The following is a 26,253-nucleotide window of genomic DNA, read 5'->3' on the forward strand; positions in this document are numbered from 1 at the left end:
GCCAAGAGGAAAGAAAACCCAATGCCCAAAACTCAACCTCAAAGACGCGGAAAACCCAATGCCGATACCAGAACCTAAGCTAGCGATGTAAAAGTTGCTATTCGAAAGAAATGCTGCCTTTTGATGTCGTAGTACTAGTAAAGAGCAAGAAGAGTCCTCGGTGCTATGTGATATAGGTCGTGGACATGTTAGTTGCCGTGGCCGCCAGCCGACATGAACGTCAGAGTGTTGGCACCCTCGACGTCCTCGCCGTTGATGGGGTAGGTAAGACCAGGCTGAAAGGCAGGCTGAACGACCTGTTCGAAAAACGTATTAGCAAAGTCATTCCAAACCTTTGTAGAAATAAGCTATGACTTACATCGATCTGCGTGACGCTAGAAAGATCCGCAGTAACGGCCTGAATAGCCTGATCAGTCCCGTCGATCCAGTTTCTCGTCAGAGGGCATCTTCCCAGCTTCATGTTGGACATGATGGCCACGGCGTAGCCGCGCAAGACTGCAATCGCAGGCAGCTCGCCGTTGTTGCGCTTCATCTGCGTCAAGACAATGTTGGTAACCCAGGCACTGTGGACGATCTCTCGAAGTACAACGTCACACTGCTGGCGCTGAGTGAGACCGGCGGCGCGGATGTGAAGCTTGAGCTTGGCCTGAATCGCATCGAGGAGATCGCCCAGGTCGGCGGTGACGAGGCGGCGGCTGGCGTTGCGCTCTTCAACATTGGTGTTCGGGGCGATGGGCTGAGGCGGGAAGGCGTGCTGCTGAAGCGGTACGGTCTGGAAGGACTGAACCTGGCCGGAAGACTGGCCCTGGTTGGAAGACTGAGCATGGGTAGACTGAGCCTGGTTGGAGGACTGAGCCTGGCCAGAAGTCTGAGACTGGGAAGTCTGCGAAACCTGAGCGACTTCAGGCGCCTTGCCCTTCTGAGAGCTCTTGGCCTTCTGAGGAGTCGCGACCTTCTTGGAAACACCAACGGTGCCAGCGGACATGGAGCTCATGCTGGCAGTGAGAGAGTCCATCTTGCTAGTGTTCTGACGCTTCGCAGCCGGGACCTTCTCGGCAGCAGCCGCCGCACGCTTGTTCTCGGCACCAGGGTGAAGCTGAGGCAGGCCGAGGTGGCGGGGACCTTCGCCGTACTGAGGGGCATGGAGGTACGCGCCTCCGCCCTGGACTTGACCCTGCTGGGCGTATCCATGATCCTGAAAATGATACGTGAGTAAAAGAATTGTAGTGAAGTAGAGGTGCAATTCTTACCTGGGCCGGGATGGCCTGCTCGGCGAGCTTTCCCTTGGCCTCGGGAATCTCAGAGATCTTCATCTCCTCGACCTCGGGCTCCTCCTTCTTGACGTTGCCGCTGCCGCTGCCGCTGCGCATCTTCTCGTAGGTGTTGATGGCAGCGGCGCGGACGGGACGGGACTGCGCCAGTCCGACAGGAGCAGCCCTGCCCGCATTGGTGGTGGCGGCAGGGGCGGACCCCTTGCCGCCTGCCTCCGCGGGCGGGACATACTCCTTGTCGGAGGGCGCGCTGGAATCCATCTCGTCGAAGTCGGAGTCGGAGTCGGAATTGTAGTACGACTTCTTTCCCTTCTTCTGCTTCTTCTTGCCCGCCTTATTCTTCTTCGAATGCTTGGGCTTCTTGGAAGGGCGAGTGGTGGCGGAGGAGGAGTTCTTTGCCTTTGTGGGCGTAGAGAGAGCCAGGGACGAATTCTGGGTGGTGGTGAGGGTGGTCTGTAGAAGAGGGAAGGAAGGGGAGGAAATCAGCTTCTGGGTGGAAAAGACGGATGTGGGTGAAAATAGCGTACCTGGGTCATCTTCCTCGCAGAACTCTTGGGAGCAGAAGACGAGCCCTTGGTGGGCGAGGCATCAGGCGTGTTGGCCTGACCGTCCTGGACGGCGATGGCCACGGATGGCTGACCAGGAGCGCGCGATCCGGCAGCGCGCTGGGTCAAGAGTGCGTAGCGGTCCACCCAGTCGAAGTCGCCAACCTCATGAGCAACGTGAGAGCCGCGGTTCGAGATCTCGCCCTTGGCAACGCAGTCTCGGCAGACGACGAAGCCGCATTCTCTGCACAACTGGTGAACGGTCAGGGCGGCGGGCATCTTCTTGCAACAGTCGCAGGTATTCTCGCTTAGATCAGTCTTTTTCCAGTTGTCGTGACCACGGTCTCGGCCACCCGAAGACGCGGTGTGAGTCTTGAACTGGTCCATGACGATGATTCTGATGAAGTTCGAAGTGATGATCGTGATGGATAAGGGGTAAGTAAGCTCGTTGAGTTGCTGGTGTAGCGAATACTGATGGCTGAGATGCGAAAGAAAGCTGACAGTGTCGAGGAAAGAAACGAAAACTCGGGTTGTCGAGGGGAGAAAGAGAATCAAAACAAGAGAAGGCAGAGAGAAGAGGAAACAAAAAGTCCAGAGCTCTCGCCCTCCATGGAAATCTTCAATATCAAAAGAGCGGGTACAATAACCTGTGAATTGCCGCCTCATGAAGAAGCCCTAACCATAACGAGAGCGGGAGCAGTCGAGAAGCAGTGAGCCTCGCGTCCTCGAGAGAAATCTTCACCAGCAAGGGGTCATTGCCTGCTTCAGGAAGAAGCACGCATCGCAAGAAGGGCAAATCCAGGAAGATATGGAACTCTTGCTCTTCACGGAGACTCTTGATGAGGGAAGACTGGTTGAGAGAAAGGGGTAAAACTTCTACCAGCAATGCCTACGATCCATACTAGCAGAAGGGCAGATGTGAAAGAAGGGAACAGCTATCGATTCACAAGCTCTCGACATCAACATGATGGGCATATCAAAAGGGGTGAGCTTACAGACGATTAAACAAAGACAAGGAGAGCAAGAAGAATTCAGTGCTGTGATAAAGACTTTGAATTCCTATCAAGCAGATGACATACTGCAAAGGAGCTTACGCATTACTTATGATGACTTAAGACATCAAAGAGGCTGGGTGGTATGCACGCGAGGGCCTCTCGCAAATTTGCGAAGCAAAAGTTGCTATCCATAAATAAGGAACCTGGATATAAAGCACCTGATATACCTCGCATTCATCTAGGGCTGATGAGCTCTCATCTGATGTGTAGTGCCAGTGACAACTATGCCAGATCAATCGTAGAGGATGAGAATGATACTTAGTTGCGTTAGATTGAGTCCACAAAATCCCAGTGCGATTCGAAGGCTTTGATTGAGGGAGATCATCCATATTGTGATCGTAAGATTAATACGATGGCTAAGAAGGATCCGAGCCAAGGTGACTGTGGCGTCACTGGAGATGGATGGTACTCCCAGTACGTCTAAGACTCAGTTCGAGACGCGTACGGCTACCTGAGACGACCCCTGGGTATAAGATCTGATTATCATCGCTGAAAACTTGAAGCTTCCCATCATCTAGTGTGGGCTTGATCAAAGACCAATCATCTCGCTATGCGACAATAAGATCAAATGAGATGATTCTTGTTCTTGAATAGGCGTTGCGGCTGAAGATGAGAAGTACGGTCTTGTACGAACAGCGTATGACCATAACTTTTGTCCTCTCAATGAGGTACTAATATGAGGCCCCTTCTTCGAGGTGGAAAAAAAAAGACGATGAAGAAAGAAGAAACCTTTTGGCGTAGAATACAACCGCCAAGTTCAATGATGAGAGAAGTTCTTATTGATGGTCATGGTACACAGATAGGAAGGCTAATGACATACTGTAGGTACTGAAAGCAGGACATTGATCGATTAGAGTGGCCAGGTACCGCCTAGTCTGTGCTTTGAATACCGCAAGAGTTGGCTGTATTGCCAGACACGATTATCATCGAAGAAGACAAGAGAGGATGGACGACTTATGAACTGGGTGAGGCCCGGCACCGTGGATGAAGATGAACATAAGACCATTCCTAGATCCCTTACATCCATAATGAGTCTTCAGGGCGGCTAGGCACAGATACCGCTTCACCTAGGAAAACTTGTATAGTTTTTCAATGTAGTCATCGCCTTATGCGATAAAAGAGAGCGAGTTCCACTGGGGAACATGATTAAGTAAACTTGTGAAACTACTTGTTAGTTGCGAGCATATCATTGATAACGAAACCATGATTAGGAGATTCGCTGCGAAGTAACTGTGCGATTTGGATCCTGCGCCGCGACGCTTGTCCAGAACAGGCTTGACCACAACGGCCTCGAAGAACACCTGGAACCAGGGCGGGGGTTTGATAAGAAATAGGACCGTTGGAAGGGATAGTGTTTCATGCGTAGGGGATATAGTTGAAGTCGGATATTGAGCAGACGTGCTTCATCGGCCTGTTCGTCGAGAAAGGCAGAAAATGAGGGGTTGTAGGAGACAGTTGCTTGCTAATACAAGCCCATCGAAGGTTATTATGTGATTTCAATAGCACACAAATTGAACATTGCGCAATTGCAGATCTGGCAACAACATAGGTTCGTATTGCGTTTATGTCACAAGTGTGCGATTGGAATGCATGTATTTGTATGTGATACCTTAGATTGCCCGAAAAGTCAGCATATCCATCAGCATTAAGAAACAAATCGCTTGCACCCGCGGGGTCAAAGCTTTGCGGCGGCGCGGGGCACAGCGGGCGGGAGAGGGACATATCCGATGATGGACAGGTGCTGCTGGTGGATAGCCTGGAGTTCGATGGTAGTGTGTCCCGCCCGCCGTGCCCCCGATCGTTGCCAGGACGACTTTTGCACTCGACTTTTTGCGCAACGAAAGAGATTGGCTGGGCGCATAGGGTGGACGGCCAGTTACCGTAGTGACTGACACTTGACGGATAGGACGATGGAGGGTCCTCCTCGGGAGAGGACGGTAGACAAACGGGTAGGGTCCACAAGAGGGCAGAAATTGCGCACATGGACGGGACGAACGGGGTGGGAGAGGGGATCGGAGGCAAGTCATGACAAATGCCCACCTCTCTCTCTCTCTTTCTCTCTGCAAGTCTCCAGTCCCATAGATGACTCCGCAGGACGTCGGGGTCCAGAAACCTTTCCTCGAAACAGGATGGTGGACTCTTCTTCTCACGAATCGAACGTGGACCACGTTTCGGAGTACGGATGCGGATACATACACGACACTACATTTCTGTCGGTGGGAAGTTCAAGGAAAAAGTCGACGAGTGACGTTGGAAAAGGCGGGTACGTAGCCAGCAGGGACCCGCCTTTTGGGAACCGGCGCACTGTGTCGAGTGAAACGGCTTGAGAACATTCGGCCAATGGCGTGAGCCATACTTCACCGAGAGCTCGTTGATTCGCCAATGGGTCCTGCAAGCAATTAAACGCGACCCCGCTAATGGAGACGTGTCAGACGCGTCAAACGCGTGCGGCTCGCGACGACGCGCCGACCGCATCGCAAAGTTTCGCAGCGGGCACCGCCCACCTTCTCTCGACGAGGACGTTTTTTTTTCACTTTCTTTACTCAACGTCGTTTTGTGGCGCAATGCCCTACTGATTGGGCGGCAATCGCGGGATTTCCACATCTTTTCTCGGTGTAGTCATTTCTTCACCGCTCACCTGCTCTTCCTGCAAGTGCTGAAGCCGGCTGATGCTAGGCTCGACGGTCCGGTCAATCTTTGACAATTCTGGGTCTGGCGTTGCCTGTCTACTTGGGCCAAGGAAAGCCATCGAGAGGTTTTTTCCGCTGGGGTTTTGCAATTTCGCTTTTCGACAGTCGTTGAGAGCGAGGGGGGGAGGAAACTGAGAGAGTGCCCTTGTCGCAATCGCGAAAGTTGGAAGAGGCGGGGCATGATGGAGCGGATTTACCCACGTTTCTGATGCAAGCCATTAAAGACAGCCCCTCTTTGTGTGTCCAGGGCGCCTGGCATGCGGAGCACGACGGGATGTCGAACCCCTCGAGGCGGTCCGCCGCTCTTCGTCACAACTTGAGGTTGAAAGCCACCACCACTAAGAATACCACCACCACACCGCCATCTCACGCGCTCATGAACAACCCCGTGGCTACTCCGAGGGTGGTCCCGCATCACAGAGAAGGGGGGTCATGAGATCGTTGAACGATAACATGAGAGGCGGGCGTTTCGGGAGCAATGAACCGGCTTCCATGGCCAGGAGCACCCTCGAGTCATGCGTCATCTCGTCCACAACTTCCAAAGGATGGTTCAGGCATAGTATGTGTGACTGAGTATTTGGTCGTATAGCACGGTAAGTACGGAGTACTCTGTACAGAGTACCATGCGACGCAGAACAAGCTTCAGGAGGAGTCCGGTAGGCCTCTCAAGATTTGATTACGGCCTTCGAGGCCGAGAGAAGGTGGTATCCGGAACCAGAGAGATATGATGTAGTAGGGGCCCGATCGGAACATGTCGCCAGAACCGTCCGGTATGGCCCCTAGGGATCGCTCGAATCAAGGCCTAGAGACTATGACGGCAGCTGGCCGAAGCGCAGACGGAACGTGCTGCAGCACCAAGCCCAGATCCCTTTGTGCAATCCCAGCAGTCTCTCGATGGAAGTGGTACATAGTGAATGGTGAGTGGCGCAGCATTGGGAGCACTTTTTCTCTCCACAGACTGGCTGGGGGAGCACGAGCGTGAAGACCATATGTAACCGCCAATGGTCATCATCTATAGTCCTTTGCTTTCGGCTCATCTAGCAGATGAAACTTTGAAGCAATCGCAGCAACTGTGGATAAACGTGAGTGCATAGAGAGACTGAAGTGCTGTAGACAATCTTGTAGGGCCGAACTGACTGCAAGTCTGTCGTTGGAAACAATAGACGCCTCGAAAGTCGAAGAGTGTGGAAGCCCTGACTCGAGCTAGGCTCAACAGAGAGTGCTACGTTGGTTGGCCGTCCGTGTGTCCCATTGTGTGGGAGTTTGACAGAAGGGAGGGCGCGAGCCGCGGCTCCTTAGCGATAAAGTCTGAGCGAGCGCAGTAAGCCAAAAGGGGAAGTGTAGATTTTCTCTACATTCTTACGCTTTCCAATAGAACGGGGATACCAAGCTGAGGTGGATGTATGTCATGAGCCTCGTGAGGCCAGGTAGAAGGCATGTCCTGTGGGAGAGTATGTCTCGCATGTCTTGCAGCTCTCTTCTCGGCCGCAGAAGCCTAGGGAGATGGATGCTGTCCGATCGTTCATGGGCTCAAAGGTTATTGATTGGGCAAAGGGGGAGATGGGGACGAGATGAGGCAGAGACAGTAAAGATGAATGGTCTTGTGCCTTAGTCTTGCGACCACCTTGCATGAACAGGAGGAGAGACAGAAGAGACGGAGAAAGGGTAAGGTTGACGAGACAAATAGGAAGAAGCAAGGAGCAACAAAAGAGCCGGCAGTATTGCCTTTGATCGGAGGCGGGTGTGAGTGTGACAAGAGATCAGAGTCACAGGAAAAACGAAAAGGGCCAAGAAGGGGGAGGGGGATCGATGGTGAGTTTCTCTGCTATTGCAAGTTGACCCTTGCAGATGAGCGAGGGGCGAGGGATGAGGGTGTAGGGTGCAGACCCGAAGGTGAGAGGGAAGCTACTGCAGGTCGGTGAGGGACAGGAGAAAGAGGTGTGGGAGGGAGGGTGATGGTGGAAAGGGAAGAAGCAACGCCGCCGTCCCAGACTCGAGGTACCGCCCGAGGCGGTTGAGACACAAAATGGGCCCTACGAGACAATTTTCCATGGGAGAAGTCGCGATGGCGTACCCATTCGCGTGGCCTGTCCAGCCATTCGTTCATGAAGGCTACCTCGACCGTACCACGAGTCCTGATGGTGCGTACGTAGTAAGTCATATTGGACTGCAGACTGTTTCGGGTGCTTCCATCATCACCATGGCCATCACCATCACCATCACTCGCATGCCTCGTGTCTTTTAGGGCTTTGACGGATGTAATGTACAGACACCATGGATTGCTTACCTCATGTCAGAACCTGAGGCAGGTAAGGTAAGGTAGCCAAGGCATTGTATGACATACCCAGGTACGGAGTACATTGACTTTGGACAGAGGCTTGAGAGGAAAGAAAGAACGACGTAACGGAAGGGTCGGTCTGAATGAAAGCTCAGACCCTCTTGCCTCCCACTTCCATTAAAATCCCTGGCAAAAGCAATGGATACGTACCGCGACGTTCCTCGAGTGCTTCAGTCTCCAGACAGTGAAAGAGCTCGCATGGGGACACGGCCCAAAGTACTTGCAGCAGCATGCAGCTTGCGCGCCCACCCCCAGGGCCCCAGAGCCCCAGTCAGTGGACGGACCCTTGTCAGATGCTCCACTCTTGACTCCAGCGCACTAACAAAGCCCATTTTCGCCCTTGCCAGACACAAGGTACCAAGTCCCCCCCCCATGAGAGCCTTTCAGTCCTTCGCCATCCCATCTGCCACCTGCCACTCTGCCGCCATCCAGGTCCCAGCCAACCTACCTTTACCTACCTACCTAACTACCTTACTTACACTTACTTCCCTTCCCTCCCGTCTCCCGCCCGAACTTCCTCACCGACACACCACAACACTCACACACATTATTGCTTCACCCGCATTCCTCCCTCTCATTGCAGAAAACAAGACGACCCTGTGATTCAATATTGAAACACTTATCACTCTAATATCCTCGCCCTTAAGACCCCTTCGTCCGCCCCCTACAGTCCACCGGCGCATTCCAAGCCTCCTCGCTTTCTATCCCGTCGCATACTCGCGCACAGTCGCAAAAGTCTTTCCGTCGCATACCAAACCACCTTGCCAGCTCGTCATCGCATCGCGCGACACTCGACAGCGATAGCCCACGACTGCATACCGATCAAATCCCTCAAGATGCTTATGCCATCCGCCTTTTCATGCGACACGTCGCAGCCGCCTCTTACCCGACTCCAGGCGTCTCTCTTCGCATCGCCTCCCTCGAGCCCTCCTACCCTGTCAACTAGTAGTGGCTTCGGTCACATCTTGGACAGCTGCCGCTCTCTCCAAGCCCTTCTCTCATCGCCTCAGCATCAGAACATTCCCAGTGCCGCTCTCTCATACGACGCGCCGCAACAATACCTTCCCACGCCATCTCAACTTCCCACGCCGCCTCTCGCCCACGCGCCTGCTCCCCACAAACTGCGCCTGCGCTCGCGCGCAAAGCAGGATGGCGCCACTAACAGCGATCACCTTCCGCGCAAGCGCATCGCAAAGCGCGCGCCGCCACGAGGTCTGAACAAGCGCCGGCGCGCCGCCGATGAGGAGACGGGTCGTGAAGATGGTCTTCTTACAGACGAGGACGTCGAGAGCGATCTCGACATCTCATCTCAGCGTCAATCATTCGAAGCTACCAACGACAACCCTATTCCATCCAACCCTTCTACACCCAAACGCGCGCGTATCGCACCAGAGGTGATCCCTCTGGGCCTCGAGCGCTCCGACTATCACACACTGCACCTCCTCAACGGCGACGGTGTGAACATGAACCACAGCAGCATGGAAGCGGCAGGCGCACAAGACCCAACCGTGGAGGTCGAGGCCGATGGAGAGCGGTGGAGCGCCGAGGATGATAGGATACTCGTCGAGCTTGTGCTGGAGAAGCTGAAGCTCTCCAAGACGGAGTGGCAAGATTGCGCGCGCAGTTTGGGCAAGGACCGGAACTGCCTATCCCGGCGATGGAAGAGTCTCATGGTCCAGGGTGACGTCGGCCTCAAGAGACCTCGGAGGAGTAGCCGCAGGGCCAACCTTCACGGTACCTGGCGGTGATTTACCCTGACCTTGGCGTCATTGTCGACAGTCTGGGAATTTACCATTTTGTTTGTCTTGGGGTTCGAATGTGGCGTTTTTACAAGTACCAAACGGTCAGAGCCCGGAAACGGCTTTTGTGGAACATTTTAGGAGCGGTTGTTCAGCGCCTCATCTCGCGCTTAGTTGATCTCGAGCTTGGAACTAGCTTTTGAGTTGGGACATGTTGATTTCTTTGTTTTCTCTTCTCACGCGTGCTGCGTCACCCGAGAGCAAGCATACCTCATCTACCAGAATAGGTCATTGGAATCTCATTGCGCGAGATATCCTGTCACCTTATGTGCCTTATTACAGAGAGGCCAAAATACAAAAAACTCGGATACACTCAAAAACCTCTTAGGTGCTTTGCATTCTTGTGACTTGGATCTGCTCCGATTGAGATTGACGCCTCTGTTCCGTGATCGGGAATGAGCTCGCCATACGGAGTATCTCTGATTGATATCATCGACACAATACTGCGGTATGATACATGCAGCCGTGACGTTTAGAGACCGCATGCGTATGTCTGTCACGTACGTGGACGTTTTCAACATTACCAACCTTACGACTCACTACACTAGCTACCCGTCTGTCTTGTCGCAACTGGAACTGTCAAAGGAGCTGTCACGTCAAGCCCCTTCCCCCCCCCCCCCCCCCCCCCCACCCCCCCCCCCCCCCCCCCCCCCCCCGCCCCCCCCCCCCCCTTCCCTGTCTCCCTGCCTCAATCTGGACATTCAAAGGAGCTGGCACCTCAACCCCCCCCCCCCCCCCCCCCCCCGGCGCGCCGTTGACTTGTAGCCGCTCAGACGTCGCCCAGCCTTGTCAGCTTTCTCTGTGCCATGCTATCCGTAGCTAAATTGTCACTAGACTCTCTCTGTCCACGCGACAAGTCCAGTAGATTGATCGCCGGTCGCGCAATGAGCCTGTTGCGCAGCTTGCTTCCTGTATTTTTCCTCCCCCGGTTCCCCCCCCCCCCATCCGCCCCAGCCTCGCCGTCCCTTTTCTGGACTATTACGGACTACTATCGCAAGTAAGGATGGGGGATACCAGATTGCGATAGTTGTTTTCGGTAGCGCGGGTGGATCTTCCCGGCCCAGTGTCGTGATCGTTGGTCCAAGGGAAGGTAAGGTACGGAGGAATGGTGGCAGGAGGGTGGCTGGTCTTGCGTGTTGGGCCTAGTGCTTTTCCCCCGCCATTCCCATGTTGCAGCGCCTGATACGGCGCCCGTCATCTTTCTCTCTCTCTCTCACTTGGTTCTCGCTTCTCCAGGACAGAAACGTTACCTCGATCATCGCTCGCGTACAATACAAACAGCCCAATACAAATCATACCGGCAAACTTTTCTCGCTCTCCCCTACTGAGACAAGAAAATCGAGCGCCCTACCTCCTGGACAAACAGCAAGTAACAGCGTGGAAGCAGTACTCTGTCAGGTGGCGATCGCAGGACGGGACGCAAGGGGTGGCTGGTGTTATCGATAGTACGCCGCATCCCTCCCGCCGTACCTGAATATCTCGCCCTGTCCGGGGGTGTGGCCTGTACTCGGTAGGGCCAGGCCAAACCAACCACCGCAGTTCCCAACCTTTTGAAACGAGCCCCAGATGAACTCTTTTCGCCCACGGCAAGGGGAAACGAATGGGGTGTGGGACGGGAATTGGGGCGGGAAGGATAGGGACTGGATAGTGCGAACCCTTTTTTCCCTTGCCCATCCGCGCCAGCTGAACCTATCGGCTTGACGATGTGCCTGAATCGGCCGTGGGGTCGGGTCCCCCCTCCCCCTCCCAAGGGCCTGGACGGCTGGCCTGGGGGGGCAGGCAGGTACCCTGTCCTGTCTATTCAATTCTCTTCGGCGGGCTATTTCCTGAGCTCAGCTGTATGGACGGACTTGAATGGAGGCTGAGTTACTCGAGTAGCAAGTATGGTCAAAGAGTGACATCGGGATATTGGGCGAGTGAATGAGAGAATGAGCGAGCAATTCACTGAATGAAAGTCCGATTGATGAAGCGTAGAAAGCAGTACTCCGTATACGGATAACACCTGTGAAGCGTGTAAGTCGAATTCGACCATCGACGCAACTCACGACTTCTCTCGATGTCACAAAACCTCGGCAATCCCGTAAGATACGCGAAAAGCACGCGTCATGATAACCAAAGATAACACACTCTCCATCATTGTCTCAAGTCTTCAAATCGCACAAACAGTTTTCTTCTTTCTCGGTTGCATCCCATCAGATCTCATCTCACACCCCTTCAGGCACGATCTAGCTTAACCTTGGATCTTCTGCCCACTCACCCAGCAAGCCCTACTCTATCTACCATAGTATGACTACACAAAAGAAGAAGAAGAAGAAGAAAAACCCTCAAGATGCAGAGGGTAGGAGCTTATCACAGTACAGCATCGAAATGTGAAATGCAAGCAAGGCGAGCAGGATTTTGTTCCAACAGATTTAGGCATGAGCATCACGCATGCATGTCTCGCGGATCTGGGGCGAGGTAACGTAAATCATCACCGCGTCCTGGGAAACACCAATCAACCAAAGAAAAACCACAACATCAAGAAAAAAGAAACGACTTTTCGGCGACGAAGCCGACGCCGCCGCCGCATAAGCACGAATCCCACCCCCCCTTCCCCCCACCACCTTATAGAGAAGCATGATTCTGATCGATACTGTGCAAGATACCTCATTGTCTCGCCGGCCATCGCGCCGTCTCCGATCCAAGGGATGACTGAAACCCCCCCCCCCCCCCCCCCCCCCCCCCCCCCCCCCCCCCCCCCCCCCCCCCCCCCCCCCCCTCCCCCCCTCACCCACCCACCCACCAAAAAAAAAACCACCATTTCTCGTTATTATGTTGTTTTTTTTATTTGATGTTTTTTTTTTTTTTTATATAGCAACTTTTTCTTTCCCCTCCTCCCCCCCCCCCCCCCCCCTTCCACACTCCCCATCTCTTCGCCTACACGCTACCGCTAATTCGCTTCAAGTCAGGAACCAACAGGAACCAACAGTACCTACCTTTTTACGGGAGTAAGTTTTGTGTGCCTGGCATATACATCTTTCCTCCCTGCGTCTCATCGATCAGCTACTCCCCCTTCCCGACCCATCGTCACGGTTTGCCCTGGTCTATACTGCCTTAGCCGGGTATCATCTTTCGACCGAGGCTCTCCAAGGGGGCAAGGGGGGGACGCGATGTCCGCGTGATGCTCGCGTGATGGGGGTGATCTCCATCTGTATAGTCACTCTGTATAGCCAGTCTACTGAAGTTTCTCAGCAGCCATCGTCAAGGAGGTCAGGAGGAAAATCGAGGTCGACAATGCCCTTGGATCCTCCTCTCCACACCCTCACGACCTTCTATCGATTCTACGTCCATCAGTATGTTTCACGCTATCGAAGATTGGGTACTCCTTATTGAATGAACTACGCAGAGACCAACACTTGCGTCTCGCGTTTGAATTCCAAGGGGGCTTTGGATCTCGCAAGCTATGGGATAAGGTAAACGAACGATTGTTCCCCCAAAAAATCACCAAGCCGTGCTCTACATCCTCCTCTAGAGGCCGTCACAACTGCTACGCAATGCTGAGCCATCCTGGTTTTTTTTTCGTCAAGTCGTCATAGCAAGTTCGACGCTCTGACCGCGTGCAAATTCACAATTCGAGGTTGCTGTGAGACGTCTAATCCTCGTAAACCTCCTCATACGTCTCCTCGTACTCTTCTCTGGCCTCCTCGAGGCGCTCGTGATCGCTACTGCTGGCATCAGAGTCCGCAGCGGCGGCGAGAGCCTCCTCATACTCCTCTCTGGCCTCCTGGACCTCCTCACGATCACTGGAAGAGACGGAGGAGCCATCCGCATCAGTAGGAGGGAGCACGGCAGGAGGCTGGTTGTAGGGGTCGTTGTAGGAATCCTGGTAGCCTCCGTACTGAGGCTGAGCTGCGGGGGCAGCGGCGTGCTTGTGCTCATCATCAGAGTCGTCTGCGTCGTGAATGTTAGTGATTTGATCTTAAACAAGAGCAAAGAGCAAGTGACACATTGCGTAAAGCGTTGTTAAAGGGGTTGACTTACCGAGGGCGTTAGCAATCAACGCGCCACCAACGGCACCGACAGCGAGACCACCGGCAGCTCCAAGCAGCATACCGCTGCTGCTGCTCTTCTTCTCCTTGTCCTTGGTGCCGTACGGGTTCTGGCCCTGCTGCTGTTGGGCGTACGGGTCTTGGCCGTAGGGAGCCTGGCCGTAAGGAGCGGGAGCACCGCCGTACTGAGGCTGGCCATAGGGGGCGGGAGAACCGCCGTAGCTGGGGTTGCCGCCGTAGGGAGCGGGGGCACCGCCGTACTGTGGAGCGGGTGAGCCGTAGCCGGAACCCTGGTCGCCGAAGGCTCTAGTGTCGGAGGAAGGGTGGGGTGGAACGGGAGGCGGGGCATAGGAGGAGCCGCCCTGGCCACCGGTAGGAGGGGACGGGTGCTCCCACTGGGAACGGCCGGTGCTCTGGTCGACGTAGAACCAGCGGTTGTTGTTGGTGTCCCACTGGACCAACCAGCCGCTGGAGACGGAAGGAGCGGCCATGGGGGGCGCGGCAGCCTGGGGAGCCGGAGGCGGCGTCTGGGCGTAGCTGGGCTGGCCGCCGTAACCGGGCTGTGCCTGGGATGGGTAAGGGTAGTTGGAGGGAGGAGCGCCGCTACCGTAGCCGCCGTATTGTTGCTGCTGCGGTTGATCACCGAAGCCGCGTTCGCCTGTGTGAATAAGAAGCGCGAGTCAGTAACCTTAACGTAACGACGATGGCAGATCTGTTTAGATCTGAACGATATCGAGCGGTAAAGAAGACAGATGATGGCTCGGTTAAGGGAAGACGTTGAAATAGGCAGGGTTATTGCGACAAGGTATGAGGGGACGTGTACATGATTTATGACTGTCCATCAACAAATCTGGAGACTTTGTCCTCTTTTCCCCTCGCTTGCTTCGGTGTAACGGGCAGTGAGAGAGTGAGAGAGAGAGAGAGAGAGGAGAGATTTAGAGGGAATTTCTTTTCACTTACCGGTCTGAGGCTGCTGGTGGTGCTGCTGCTGTTGCTGTTGCTGCTGCTGGTACTGTTGATGCTGGTCGTCCTTCTTCTCGGCGGGCTTGTCGTCGGAGAAGGAGGTCTTGAGTTCCTCAAACTCCTTGGTGAGTTTCTTGAAGAAAGACATGGTTTATCTTTCGGTTCGGTTGTTCGGTTAGGCTGTAAGGTAGCAGAACAAGGTTGGCAGACTTGGTACGGAGTATCTCTCAGGTAACGCAAGTGGGATATCCCGTATGTGAGGTGAGTTGGTGTAAGGTAAGGTAGGAACAGCGCAGGAGCTGAGAGAGAGGGACGGAAGAGACGGCAGAGGGCCGAGAAAAGAGCTGGGAGAGGGGCAAAAACGTGTTGAACAGCGTGGCACGCTTCGTCAGCCCTTTTCCTTTTTATTCTGATGGGCGGTCAAGGAGGGAGCCCTGGAGTCTGGAGGGGAGATGAGCAATAAGGGTATCCGTAAGGTACGGAGCAAGGTAAGGTATGGGAAAGAGGAGATGGCGGCGGGCAAGCGGGCAGGCGGGCAACGGGAAGGTTCCAAGCGAGGAAAGCGGGATGGGGAAAAGCCAAGGAGATTTGACGAGATGCCTACGGAGTGCGCAGTATGGTTCTTGGACAAGACTTTTGGGCACTTGTACTGCAGTCTGCGGAGAGCGACAGCGGTACGAGTGGATCACCGGATGCTTCGCAGGTTAATTCTGGGGTGCGAGACGTGGGCTTGGGCTTGGGCTTGGAAGATGTGCGTGGGTAGCGGGCGCGTGAATAAGTGTGCGAGGCGTCTATCTCACGGACACGGAGTGCTGCGAGCCTGTAATACCTCAGGTAAAGGCAGGTGAGGTAAAGTGAGGTGCTTCTGCCTGGTGCGGCGTGATTGTGTGAGGGCTCCGATGGGTTCCCTCCCGGCGGCGCAGATTATCCAGCGCGCCGAGCTTTGAAGACATGCTGCGGGCCCTTGACACCTCACACCTCATGCTTCACGCCGGGCCTCACACACATCAAATCATCAGACTGCAGACCAGACAGACATTGGGCCAGTCAGAAAAGGAACGGGCCGGCAAGTGAGGTTGATCGTTGGACGAAAAGCTGCCTGCCCCCGTCGCAGCTCAGGTAAGGTAGGGGGTACAGAGTACGGAGTACGGGGTGCCTGCTTCAGGATCCCTCCCATTTTCACCTCAGACTTTGGACGAGAGTCACAGTTATGAGTGTGATTGATTCAGTGAATGAAAACAAACCGCCCTGGAGTTTATTTGGCCGAGGCCACCGGGTGGTCGTAACGGCTCGATGAGGTTTCAATTCACTCGGCTCCATCTGCCGTCTATCCAAATCCGGTAGGAGGCCTCAAGCTACTAACACTTCATCTTCTGGGGTATCTCACCTAGTAGTTGCAATTTCATGGACAACTAGACTGGCCATTTTCCGTATCGTGATACGTATCATCATGCGGGCCATCTTACCAGGTACGGTGGATGAGGTGCTCGCTGGCGGGGAAGTAGGAGGACCACGAAGATCGCATTGTGGCAAGTGATAGACGAGAGTGTGAGAGAGTGTGTGTGTGTGTGAGAGAGTGTGTGTGTGTGTGAGAGAGTGTGTGTGTGTGAGAGAGAGAGAGAGAGAGAGAGAGAGAGAGAACAGCAGAATATCTGGACTCCTGGAGAAACACCTCATTGAGCGAGGCAAGTGATTGGCACACAGCTGCAGACTGCTGCAGAGCTCTGCAGACCTGGTAGGGCGGGCGCCAGGCTAAGGTAGGGTCCAGGGCAACCTATCCGGTTAACCAAAAGAATATCCGTAGGCAGGGGTTCAAGATGGGGCTCCGTCGGCCCCTACCTTATCCTGAGGTCCCAGAGCTCTCAGTGTGAGCGACCTTACTTGTCAAGGTAAAGACACCACAGAGTAGGCATGACAAGTGCGAGTGTGGGTGGGCGAGTGAGGCGCGAGATCAGGCTGATCAGCAGCAGGAGGTGGAAGTGGCAGGCCAGAGAAACATACAACAGTAAACATGAAGCACGTCTCGAACTTGACCTGTTGCTTGACTTTGCTCCTGCAGCCTACCGCTGGGTGTACTCCTGAGCGGCGCCGCCTCGCCGCACCCGCGCTCCGCCCTGTCCGCCGGTTCCCACCCGCCCGGTTTAAACATGGCGTTTCCGGACCCCAATCTGGCTTAGTCCATCAGACTGGTAACTACTGTGGTAAGGTACCGCCGTAAGGCCCTCTCACCTGAAGCTCTCTTCCCTGCAAATCGAAGTTTCTATCCTTATTAATTAACGTGCCAAAGAAAAAAACGGCAGAGTCTAACCGCCTACGGTAAAAATACCAGCAAAAAAGCTAAAGAAAGGTGTGTCACCGTGTCATGTCTTTCCCTTTTACTTTAATGCCACCTCTTTGCATGTCCTGTCCTGTCTGGTAATACCGAGCATATTGTATGTCTTCACAAATGTGCATCTGCAGCGCAGAATGCAGAAATGCCTTGCTTGTACGTACAGATACGGGGTCATTTCATGCAAATGAAATATTGAGTGGGCTGAGCTGTTCGTTCTGCGGGCAAACAAGCCAGAGAAAGAAAGAAGAAAAGAGAGAAACGGGTTATATGGCTCTTTCTGCATGGTATCAAACCACAGACAGCCACAGCGATGAATCAAACCATCGTCGACAATCAAAGACGAAAGGAAACCGCATGAGCATCGCCCTCCTTTATGTCTGCTGCGGCCTGTTGTTCATATGACTGACCTTCCAGGGGTCTGGTGTCCCCCAATCGCGCCAGAGGTCTGAGGAAGAAAGAATAACAGTGTATCAAGTGCATCAAGTGCATCCTCCAAAACCCCGTTCGTGCCGTCCCAACGGGCTCGGCAATGGATCTCCAGTCACCACCATCCACTGAACGAGTGTGTGAGACTGCCCATTTGTTCGCCAAACCGCCGTGCCGAGCTTTGAAAAGCTGACGAACTGAGGAGCTGCAGATGTCCTAACGCTTTTGGACGGTGGACGCGTACGCTTGCCAAGAGGGATGGAAAACCTTGGCTTCTTGGCTTTGCGGTCTTTTGGTGCCGTCCTATCCACCCCAGAAGCCTTGTCCCGTTCAAAGGCGGCGCAAGGAAACACAAGACACAAAACACTATGATTCACTACACAATCGGTATGACCGTTGTCGCTTGTGCCCGTTGAACCAGAGTTTGGCACTACTTTCCCTATCCGGTCTTTCAAGTGCGGGATACCGAATTATATAGCACGACAGCCACCAAACGGGTTTACTTTGGTACCAAAATCGGCGAAGCCTGACTGAGGACATATACGGGCACTATCGAATTAAACAACCTACCGGGCTAGCTGTGCCCATCAACCCCCCTGCTCCCCTGCTCCGCCCTATCAACTTATGCAACGGCGACTCCCTATCCCATGTGTGAATGCCCAGAAAACTTACCATCAGATGCCACTGCCGAGAGCCCGGCATCCCGGCCGAGACCCTCTTTTTTTTTTGTTGTTGCTCATCGTCGCTCCAACTTCCTCTGACCAGTTGACCATGCCTAGCACCGAGCAGTAAGGTGATCCCCGGCTCCCCTCCTCTTTGTGCTTTACTTTACTGGTATTGGACCATCAGCCACATGGCCGCCGTTGGGTTGGCGCAACTGGGAACTGGAACCCCTTTGCGCGCGACCAGCGATCCGCGGGCCCGAAGACAGGACCCTTTTTTAAGGAGACACAAGGGGGGAGGGGGCCATCCAATGATCCATGATCCAACCAAGATACGGTTGGACCAAAGAGGAACAGCATGAGCAGAAGGGGGAAACGCACGCCAGGCCACGGGACGGACGAGAAAGGGACCCTTGGGAGCCTAGAGTGAACCCTTTCCGCGTTATTCACTGGGCTTCCCGGGATGTCCAAGGATGGACGGCAACTGTCTGAGGCGTAGCGTCTCTTGGTGTGAATGGGTTCGATGGATGGGATGGGTATTCCGTACGGACATAACCGTATCTTACACGTAACGCGCGTGTAATGTGTGGTGAAGCTGTCAGCGAATCGCTGGGAGACATGAACCCCAGAGGACCACTCACTCACTCTCAAGCTCACTCTGAGCCTCCCCGAGGTTGTGTCCTGCGCCTCGAACGAGGTATGATCCCAGCACACACCTGGAATCAACACTGGGATTGGATCTGTGACCGACGGGAGGGGAGGAAAGAACATAACCCACTCCCCATCTCATCTCATCTCACCTATCCCATCCCCCATCCTACCACCTATTTCCTTCCTTCACATCCCACGCACCACTTCCGTTGCACCCCTTGCAACTTTACAACTTGCAACCTTCACTCTCTTTCCTGAATTTTTTTCCGCTTTCCATTCGCAAATCGTCAATTCTTCCTTTCCGTCGATAATCACAACCCCTTCCTAATCAACATGTCTCAATACCCTCCTCCCGGCCAGCAGTAAGTCTCCCAAGCTCTTTTCACCTGTTGCGCACCGGCGCTCGTATACGCGCGCGCGCGCGCACCTTCTCACGCTTCCCACCCAAACCAACCTCACCTTCCAAATCTCAAGAGAAAGCATCAAGAAGATACCTCACAAAAACTGACAATCCCTTCCAGGCCCTACTACGGCTCTCCCCCGCCTCCCCAGGGCGGCTACCCTCCCCAAGGCTACCCTCCTCCCGGCCAGCAGCCCGTGAGTTCTCTCGCCCCCCTTACGCCCAAACCAACCGACCCGTTCACCGAACGAATGGGAATCCATGGGCATAGTCACCCTCTGTTGCGAAAAAGCCCGACACTAACCTCCACCGCTCTCGTAGATGTACTACCCTCCCCAGGGCCAGGCTCCCCCTCCCCAGGAGGAGAAGAAGGATGACAAGGGCTGCCTCTACGGCTGGTAAGTTTGACATCGACAGCCTCGAAGCCCTCGCGGCGCGCGAGATGGAACAAAAACCGAACTGACCACGCACAAATAGCATCGCCACTCTCTGCTGCTGCTGGCTCTGCGGAGAGACCTGCGAGTGCTGCCTCGAGTGCCTGACCTGCTGCTTCTAATCCACACACACACGCACGCATAACGTGTAACACGCCAAGCAGAAGGAAGGGAACAGTTAAGGGGAAAAAAGCAACATCCGAACACAAGCGATGATACCGAGTGCGACCAAGGCAACAAACTTACAACAACACACAAAGATACCAACTAGATGGGCCTCCCCTGATTCCATCAACCCCCCGAACGCGATCACGGCCTTTGCTTTGGAGAGCGGGAAAACGGATCGGGGAATGGAAGGGAAACGGGAGGTTGTTTGACTCGGCTTGGAAGACGGGACTGCTTTATTCTTCTATCCTTCCACACACACACCCCTTCTTTGCGATGCCGGTTCTTCTCACGTACGACCGCACGCTAGTTTGTTCACTTGAGCATTGAGAGAGACGTTCTTTGCTCTTACGATTACCCACATGGCGATTGCGTTTCGCTCATTTTTCCTTGTCGTTTTCCGGGATAGGATGGTTTTTTTCGGGCTGTTTACTTGGTGAGGAGGACTCGACATGGCAATAGTCAACCTCGGTCATTAGCAGAGTAAATACACCCAACAAGAAAAAAATACCACCCACCCGTTAAATATTCTCCTGCATTAGACAGGCAAGACCTTGGTGAAAAATGTGTAAAATCATCCGTGTCAAAGCTGTCAATCAATGTCTTGCATGTATTGTGTCATGTGTGTGATTGTGATGTGTATTGCCAAGTCGTTTTCCTCCACTTTTAAAGCACCCATCCATATCCTCTCTCTCACTGTGCCTTATGAGGAAAGGGTATCAAGGCGGCAGTGTGTGTGCTTTTCTTCCCCCTTCCTCCCCACCACCCATTGGACCCAAAATCAAAGAAAGATCGCCCCGCCAACAAACCGTTCGTCGCTGCTGTCGCTGCTTCTCGCGTTTGCAGAATACTGTTTCTACTTCTTGCCGTCTTTCGGGGCCATGAGCTGGACGAATTCTTGATCTGTTGTGTTTTTTTGCAATGTCAGCCGCAATCCTCCCGAAAGTGATGGTGCTAATTAAAGAAACACTGAGTGGGGGCGGGGGTGGCAAGCGAAATGCGAATGGGGTGGTGATGCAGGGCCATTCCGGTGGGCGAGGAGGGATGAGACGCTCGCAGTATTGATGGGATCGCGACCGGCATGGGTACAAATTCGCAGTATTGGGGATTGCCTACAATCAATAGAACCGTTGCCGTCGAGATCGGCACCTCTGATCATCTCCTCAATCTCCTCGTCGGTGGCGCGCTGGCCGAGGGACAGCAGCACCTGGCGCAATTCCGAGGGCGAGACGGAGCCGCTGTTGTCCTTGTCAAAGACCTTGAAGGCGGCGACAAGCTCGGTGTTGGTGTCGGAATCTTTGCTGGAGGGTGCGGGTGCCTCGCTCATGAGTTGGAGGAATTCTGCGGTCGTTGTTAGTCGCAGGGATTCCAAGTTGCGACAGCAAAATCACCATGGCGACAGTGTTAATAATCGCGCCACGGGTCAGAACGGAGGCGCACCTTCGAAATCAATTCCGCCGTCGTTATTGGGGTCGACCTCGGCGATGAGCTCGTTGACCTCCTGGATGCTGGGGTTCAGCCCAAGAGACTTCATGGCGATCTGGAACTCCTCCGCGTTGATGGCGCCTAGATACGCAACTCTAGTTAGCTGGATGAGCTGATAATCCAGCGGGAATGGCAAGCCTAGCAGGCTGATTCGGTATGAAAGGCTAATTGCGTGCGTTGAGTCGGGAGTGACTGACCGGTGCCATCGCGATCCTGTCAGGGAAGAAACACCACTGTCAGCAAGGAGTTCATCCCAAGGAGGAGGACAATGCACAATAATGCCATTGTCGAGATACGTATGTGCGGGGCAGGGTTCTTGCAACTTACAAAGATGGAAAAGACCTGCTTGTAGTCTTTGTACTGCTCCTCAGTGAGTCCGTAGGGCGGAGGGGCCTACACGAAGATCGAAGTCGAAATGTCAGCGTTTGGATGCCAGCGAAACGAAAGCCACATCGGAGCTGCGACGTGAGGGGCAGCATCATGGGTCGTGCGACTGAAAACGCACCATTTTTGAGTTTTGCGGGGTCGGGAAACGAGTGTGTGTCGTGGACGGAATAGGTTTGTCGAGGAAGCTACAGCGAGCTTCTGGACGAAAGAACGATGACGATGATTTGATGCGTAGGCCGGTGCGTGTAGGTTATCGCGTGCGACGAGCGAGGAGAATCGTGTGTTGACGTTTGGGTAAAGATGCAAGGCAAGAAGAGGATAGGCAAGATAATAGGTGGGAGGGGAGAAAAACAAGACTCAAGGAATGGTAGCCCGTAGCCCCTCGTTCTCTCGCCTGGCCTCAGCCTGATTGAATGGTTCTACATTTTTAGTGCTGGGCTACCTTGCTCCCACCTGTTTCTGCTGTGAAGAGCAAGGTACCTGCACATGGATGCCGATGGGCTGGATGCCGATACCGAGAAAGCAGCCTGCCATCCCTCTACTAGCAGTGGCTGCCCTGGCTTGAGACTGAGCTCATGCTGGTTTGCTCCGTCCCTAGCTTCGTATTACTTTATTTTAGTCAATTGTATCAACATCAAGCCCGGTCCAGTCCAGTCCCAGTTCCAGGCTGCGACGCCAAAGACCCAAGGTGTGTGTGGTAAGGTTGACAGATGTCTAGCAGTCGCCAGCTGAACCTGTTGGTGACATTCTCCTATCAAACCCAAATTTTGGCCCCCTCCCCTCTCACATCAAGAGATACTGCGTACGCAGTACAAACACTTGCCTTACCTAAGAAGCCCAGTACCCTGCGGTGCACCCTGATCACCACCAGCATGTGAGGTATGACGCCAGGCTGCCCTACGGCACCATCTAGCGCCTGCGTGGCCTGGGAAGGTCTTGGCGTCCGAGTCTATTTCCGCCCGCGAACCTGCAAGCGTACGCGGCCACATCCACATCGCCGTTGCTCAAAGAGGATTAGGTCCTGTCCGGTGCTTTGAATTGGCTTCCGGGCTTGGGGGTGGGTGGCGACATCAGACAGCTGTATGTACTGCGCGTATGTACGAATGATAGCGTGCAGACTTGCGCAGAGTTGCAGAGAAAAGGGCAGCAATGGGACTTCCTCCACCTTCCGCCCTCTCTTCCCGTCAGACCAGGTCTGGGCACGCCGTCCCTTCTCCTCTGCCGTCCGCGGGAAGGGTAGGGAACTGACAGCCGCTTGGTCTTGGCAGACGATGGCAGTTTGGTGAACGATGAACCATAACAGACAGTTATGCACCTAACCACCTAGCTGACCCCCTGCTCCTTTCGAATAAGGTAGTCTTGGTAGTATAAGTTATGATTGGGTATGGACGTTGTTGAAACTGTCGCTGATCACGAGTATTTGGTGATGCATCAAGCTTCAACCGGCATTTGGGCTCATCGGCAATGATTTCCTGAGACCTGCATTTCAGCGTGGCTTGGGCTTCTTCCTCCCATTGAGTCCAAGACTACCGTGAGCCACCTATTGAACCACGGACCATCTGAATTAGCCTTGGAGGCATCCCGACTGTGGCTTGTTGATGGATTTGACCAACAGAGTGCGCCTCGCATGCGAAGCCCTTCCATGCTTCGCAGCCAAGCCAGGAGACAAGCTGCAGCAATCTAGGAAGACGGTATTTGACTTTGTAGGCAGCGGTAAGATGCGAAATACTGGGGCTTTATCTCGAACACGCGGGAGAATGTAAGAGAGCGTACCTCAACCTCGCGCGTATCAGTACGGACAGAGGCGATCAGATGATGTGGAACAAGTTTCTGGAGCTCCTTCTTTCTCTTCTACTGCGTGGAGGCATGGAGGCATGTGTGAATCCCAGCTGAAAACTCCAAACACTTGCCCAGAAAGAGACAAAACGTCGCGCCTTTTTGTGCAAGTGCAACCGAGGCCTCCTCCTCCCTTCACCTTCCATTCAGTTCAGTTTCCCTTACCGCCCCTTCCCCCTCCAACCCCACCACTCTGACCTCAAGACGTCTCATCCTGGGCTGCCTCGCCCGTTGCCCCTCCATTGGGGCCCATCCCTTCCCACCTCGACACACGCAGTAAGGTATCACGGATACCTAAGCTGCCACAATCCACGCTTTCCCAGCTCTGAGGTGAGCAGGAGCTTCCCGCAGTGCCGCGCTACCGCTCAAAGTCCTTGGCAAGGTACCTGAAGGACCCCTCCACCCCTCCTCTTACCTTGGATTGCTGTCCCCAATCCGACCACCCGATTCTCTGCGCATCGCTCTCGCATCTCACCCAACCGAACCCCACAATCTTTCTTAACACCCTTCGCATTCCGTTCATATCAACTCTTAATCTTCCGAGTCCGAACTTCTGCAGCTCTTCAGACCCTCCTCTGTAGATTTTATACCTTCCTCGGCTTGCCGGGAAGTCTCCATTTCCAATAACAAAGGCTCGTTTTGGCACAGCTTATTCGCTCATAGTGGGTTTGCCCCTCACCCCGCCCTTTCCGGCATATCACCTCACTCACAACTCATCTCACCTCTGTTCCAGCGAAGCCTGTGTAAACCAAAACACGTCTTGCACGACCCACGCTCTTCATCCTGCACAAGCACAGCGTCAATTGACTCGGCAACATGTCTGGCTACCCAGGACAGCACGGCTACGGTGGCGGCGGCGGTGGCTATGGTGGAGGAGGCTATGGCGGCGGACACCACCAGCAGGGAGGTTATGGAGGTCACCAAGGAGGAGGCGGCGGCGGCTATGGCGGATACCAACCTCCCCCCGGCCCCCCTCCCTCGCACCACGGAGGCTACGGCGGCGGCGGTGGCGGCGGCTACAACCCGCCTCCCGGTCCGCCTCCCGGTCAGGGTGGCTACGGCTATAACCAGGCACCGCCCAACCCGCACCCGGACCAGGGCTATATCGGAAGGTATGCACCCCCTTCCCATCCTCCGCCTCCGGGCCTCGACGTATACGGCTACCCTGTCAATTCCGGCCACCAGGGAAGACCCCGTGAGTATCACATACCTCGCTTCTTTCAAGTATCATGCGTACTGATTCAACCCAGATATGCCCACGGTAAACTCCAACGACTGGGCTCACGGCAACCGAAACGCGCCCCCTCCCCCGCCTTCAGGCGCTCAGCAGTTCGGCCACGGCGCTCCCGATGGCTACAGCTTTCAGTATTCCACCTGTCAGGGTAAGAGGAAAGCCCTCCTCATCGGCATCAACTACTTTGGCCAGGATGGTGAGCTGCGCGGCTGCATCAACGACGTCAAGAACCTGTCGGCCTTCCTGGTAGAAAAGTACGGCTACAAGCGTGAAGACATGGTCATCCTCACCGACGATCAGCAGCAGGCCATGGGCCAGCCCACGAAGAACAACATCCTCCGAGCCATGCACTGGCTCGTTCAGGGCGCACAGCCAAACGACTCCTTGTTCTTCCACTACTCTGGTCACGGCGGCCAGACTGAGGATCTTGATGGCGATGAAGATGACGGCTACGACGAAGTCATCTACCCGGTTGATTACAAGGAAGCCGGTCACATTGTCGATGACGAAATGCATCTCATCATGGTCCGACCCCTTCAGCCCGGCGTGAGACTTACAGCCATTTTCGACTCATGCCACTCTGGTTCCGCCCTCGACCTGCCTTACATCTACTCCACCAAGGGCGTTCTCAAGGAGCCCAATCTGGCCAAGGAGGCTGGTCAGGGACTGCTCAAGGCATTCACGGCTTACACCTCGGGCGACCTAGGTGGTGTCGCGAGCTCCATCTTCAGCTTCGGCAAGCGCGCCATTGCCGGCGACGATGCCTACGAAAAGACCAAGGACACGCGTACCTCTCCCGCCGACGTCATCATGTGGTCCGGCAGCAAGGACAGTCAGACATCGTGAGTTCTCTTGTCTATCGTGCTTTGAAGCGGGGGCAGAGAGTTGTAAAATCTAACAAATGTTGTTCTCTAGTGCCGACGCTACCATTGCGAACCAAGCCACGGGAGCCATGTCGTACGCTTTCATCACTGCTCTTAAGAAGAATCCCCAGCAAAGCTACGTCGAGCTGCTCAACAGCATTCGTGAGGTCCTGGAGGAGAAGTACACCCAGCTGCCTCAACTTTCAAGCAGTCACCCCATCGGTAAGCCGCGTCCATCCACTTGTCGTTCATGTGTTCTTTACTTCTTATACATAATACTAATCGTCGTTTAGACACGGATCTTCTCTATGTGATGTAAACTCTTCTTGTATCCAATACAGAAGGCATCCCCCCCCCCCCCCAAAAGCAGGGCACGCAAAGTTGGGAAAGCAGTGCTTTAAAGCGTAGTAATGACATATGTCATCCAAATACAAATGATTCATGACGACTATCATTTTCTATCGATTCGAAGTGAAGAGAAAAGAGCATTGCATTTTTGAGTTCTAAAACGTCTATAAAGATGGGTATCGTGCAATCGCCTATGTGCGCCCCTCCGAGGCAGCAGAAAAAAAGAGAAAAAGGAAGTATCTCGACCAAACGCCCTCTCCCGTAATTACCGTTCCATCCTGCAATCCAGGAAAGAGAAAGCCCTTTCTACCAACGGAGTATCACCAAACCCAAGCATGTCC

General features: G+C 54.2%; 8 protein-coding genes across 8 annotated transcripts; 3 read left to right on the top strand and 5 right to left on the bottom strand.

Annotated features, from left to right (window-relative positions):
• Window positions 1-188: 188 nt before the first annotated feature.
• On the bottom strand, window positions 189-2,203 carry CTAM01_04559 (uncharacterized protein; the record flags this gene model as incomplete). The annotated part of the gene is made up of 4 exons (XM_060520589.1): window positions 189-296; window positions 359-1,195; window positions 1,251-1,724; window positions 1,799-2,203. The coding sequence occupies 4 exons, from the start codon at window positions 2,201-2,203 to the stop codon at window positions 189-191; spliced, it is 1,824 nt and encodes a 607-aa protein (XP_060384543.1).
• Window positions 2,204-4,438: 2,235 nt separating this feature from the next.
• CTAM01_04560 (uncharacterized protein) lies at window positions 4,439-4,854 on the bottom strand (the record flags this gene model as incomplete). Its single annotated transcript, XM_060520590.1, has 2 exons — window positions 4,439-4,480; window positions 4,537-4,854. 2 exons carry the CDS (start codon window positions 4,852-4,854, stop codon window positions 4,439-4,441), a joined length of 360 nt encoding a protein of 119 aa, XP_060384544.1.
• Window positions 4,855-7,386: 2,532 nt separating this feature from the next.
• CTAM01_04561 (uncharacterized protein) lies at window positions 7,387-7,668 on the bottom strand (the record flags this gene model as incomplete). Its single annotated transcript, XM_060520591.1, has 1 exon — window positions 7,387-7,668. One exon carries the CDS (start codon window positions 7,666-7,668, stop codon window positions 7,387-7,389), a length of 282 nt encoding a protein of 93 aa, XP_060384545.1.
• Window positions 7,669-8,735: 1,067 nt separating this feature from the next.
• CTAM01_04562 (uncharacterized protein) lies at window positions 8,736-9,647 on the top strand (the record flags this gene model as incomplete). The annotated part of the gene is made up of 1 exon (XM_060520592.1): window positions 8,736-9,647. The coding sequence occupies one exon, from the start codon at window positions 8,736-8,738 to the stop codon at window positions 9,645-9,647; it is 912 nt and encodes a 303-aa protein (XP_060384546.1).
• Window positions 9,648-13,329: 3,682 nt separating this feature from the next.
• Window positions 13,330-14,837, bottom strand: CTAM01_04563 (uncharacterized protein; the record flags this gene model as incomplete). Its single annotated transcript, XM_060520593.1, has 3 exons — window positions 13,330-13,628; window positions 13,719-14,384; window positions 14,687-14,837. 3 exons carry the CDS (start codon window positions 14,835-14,837, stop codon window positions 13,330-13,332), a joined length of 1,116 nt encoding a protein of 371 aa, XP_060384547.1.
• Window positions 14,838-19,093: 4,256 nt separating this feature from the next.
• Window positions 19,094-19,716, top strand: CTAM01_04564 (uncharacterized protein; the record flags this gene model as incomplete). Its single annotated transcript, XM_060520594.1, has 4 exons — window positions 19,094-19,122; window positions 19,282-19,357; window positions 19,482-19,558; window positions 19,638-19,716. The coding sequence occupies 4 exons, from the start codon at window positions 19,094-19,096 to the stop codon at window positions 19,714-19,716; spliced, it is 261 nt and encodes an 86-aa protein (XP_060384548.1).
• Window positions 19,717-20,615: 899 nt separating this feature from the next.
• On the bottom strand, window positions 20,616-21,752 carry CTAM01_04565 (uncharacterized protein; the record flags this gene model as incomplete). Its single annotated transcript, XM_060520595.1, has 6 exons — window positions 20,616-20,662; window positions 20,876-21,100; window positions 21,200-21,325; window positions 21,442-21,457; window positions 21,572-21,637; window positions 21,750-21,752. 6 exons carry the CDS (start codon window positions 21,750-21,752, stop codon window positions 20,616-20,618), a joined length of 483 nt encoding a protein of 160 aa, XP_060384549.1.
• A 2,531-nt stretch (window positions 21,753-24,283) lies between these two features.
• Window positions 24,284-25,883, top strand: CTAM01_04566 (caspase domain-containing protein; the record flags this gene model as incomplete). Its single annotated transcript, XM_060520596.1, has 4 exons — window positions 24,284-24,662; window positions 24,718-25,543; window positions 25,617-25,786; window positions 25,858-25,883. The coding sequence occupies 4 exons, from the start codon at window positions 24,284-24,286 to the stop codon at window positions 25,881-25,883; spliced, it is 1,401 nt and encodes a 466-aa protein (XP_060384550.1).
• Window positions 25,884-26,253: the final 370 nt, after the last annotated feature.

This window comes from Colletotrichum tamarilloi, assembly GCF_030869305.1.
Source record: "Colletotrichum tamarilloi strain Tom-12 chromosome Unknown Scaffold_11.1, whole genome shotgun sequence".
Taxonomy (NCBI): Eukaryota; Fungi; Ascomycota; class Sordariomycetes; order Glomerellales; family Glomerellaceae; genus Colletotrichum; species Colletotrichum tamarilloi.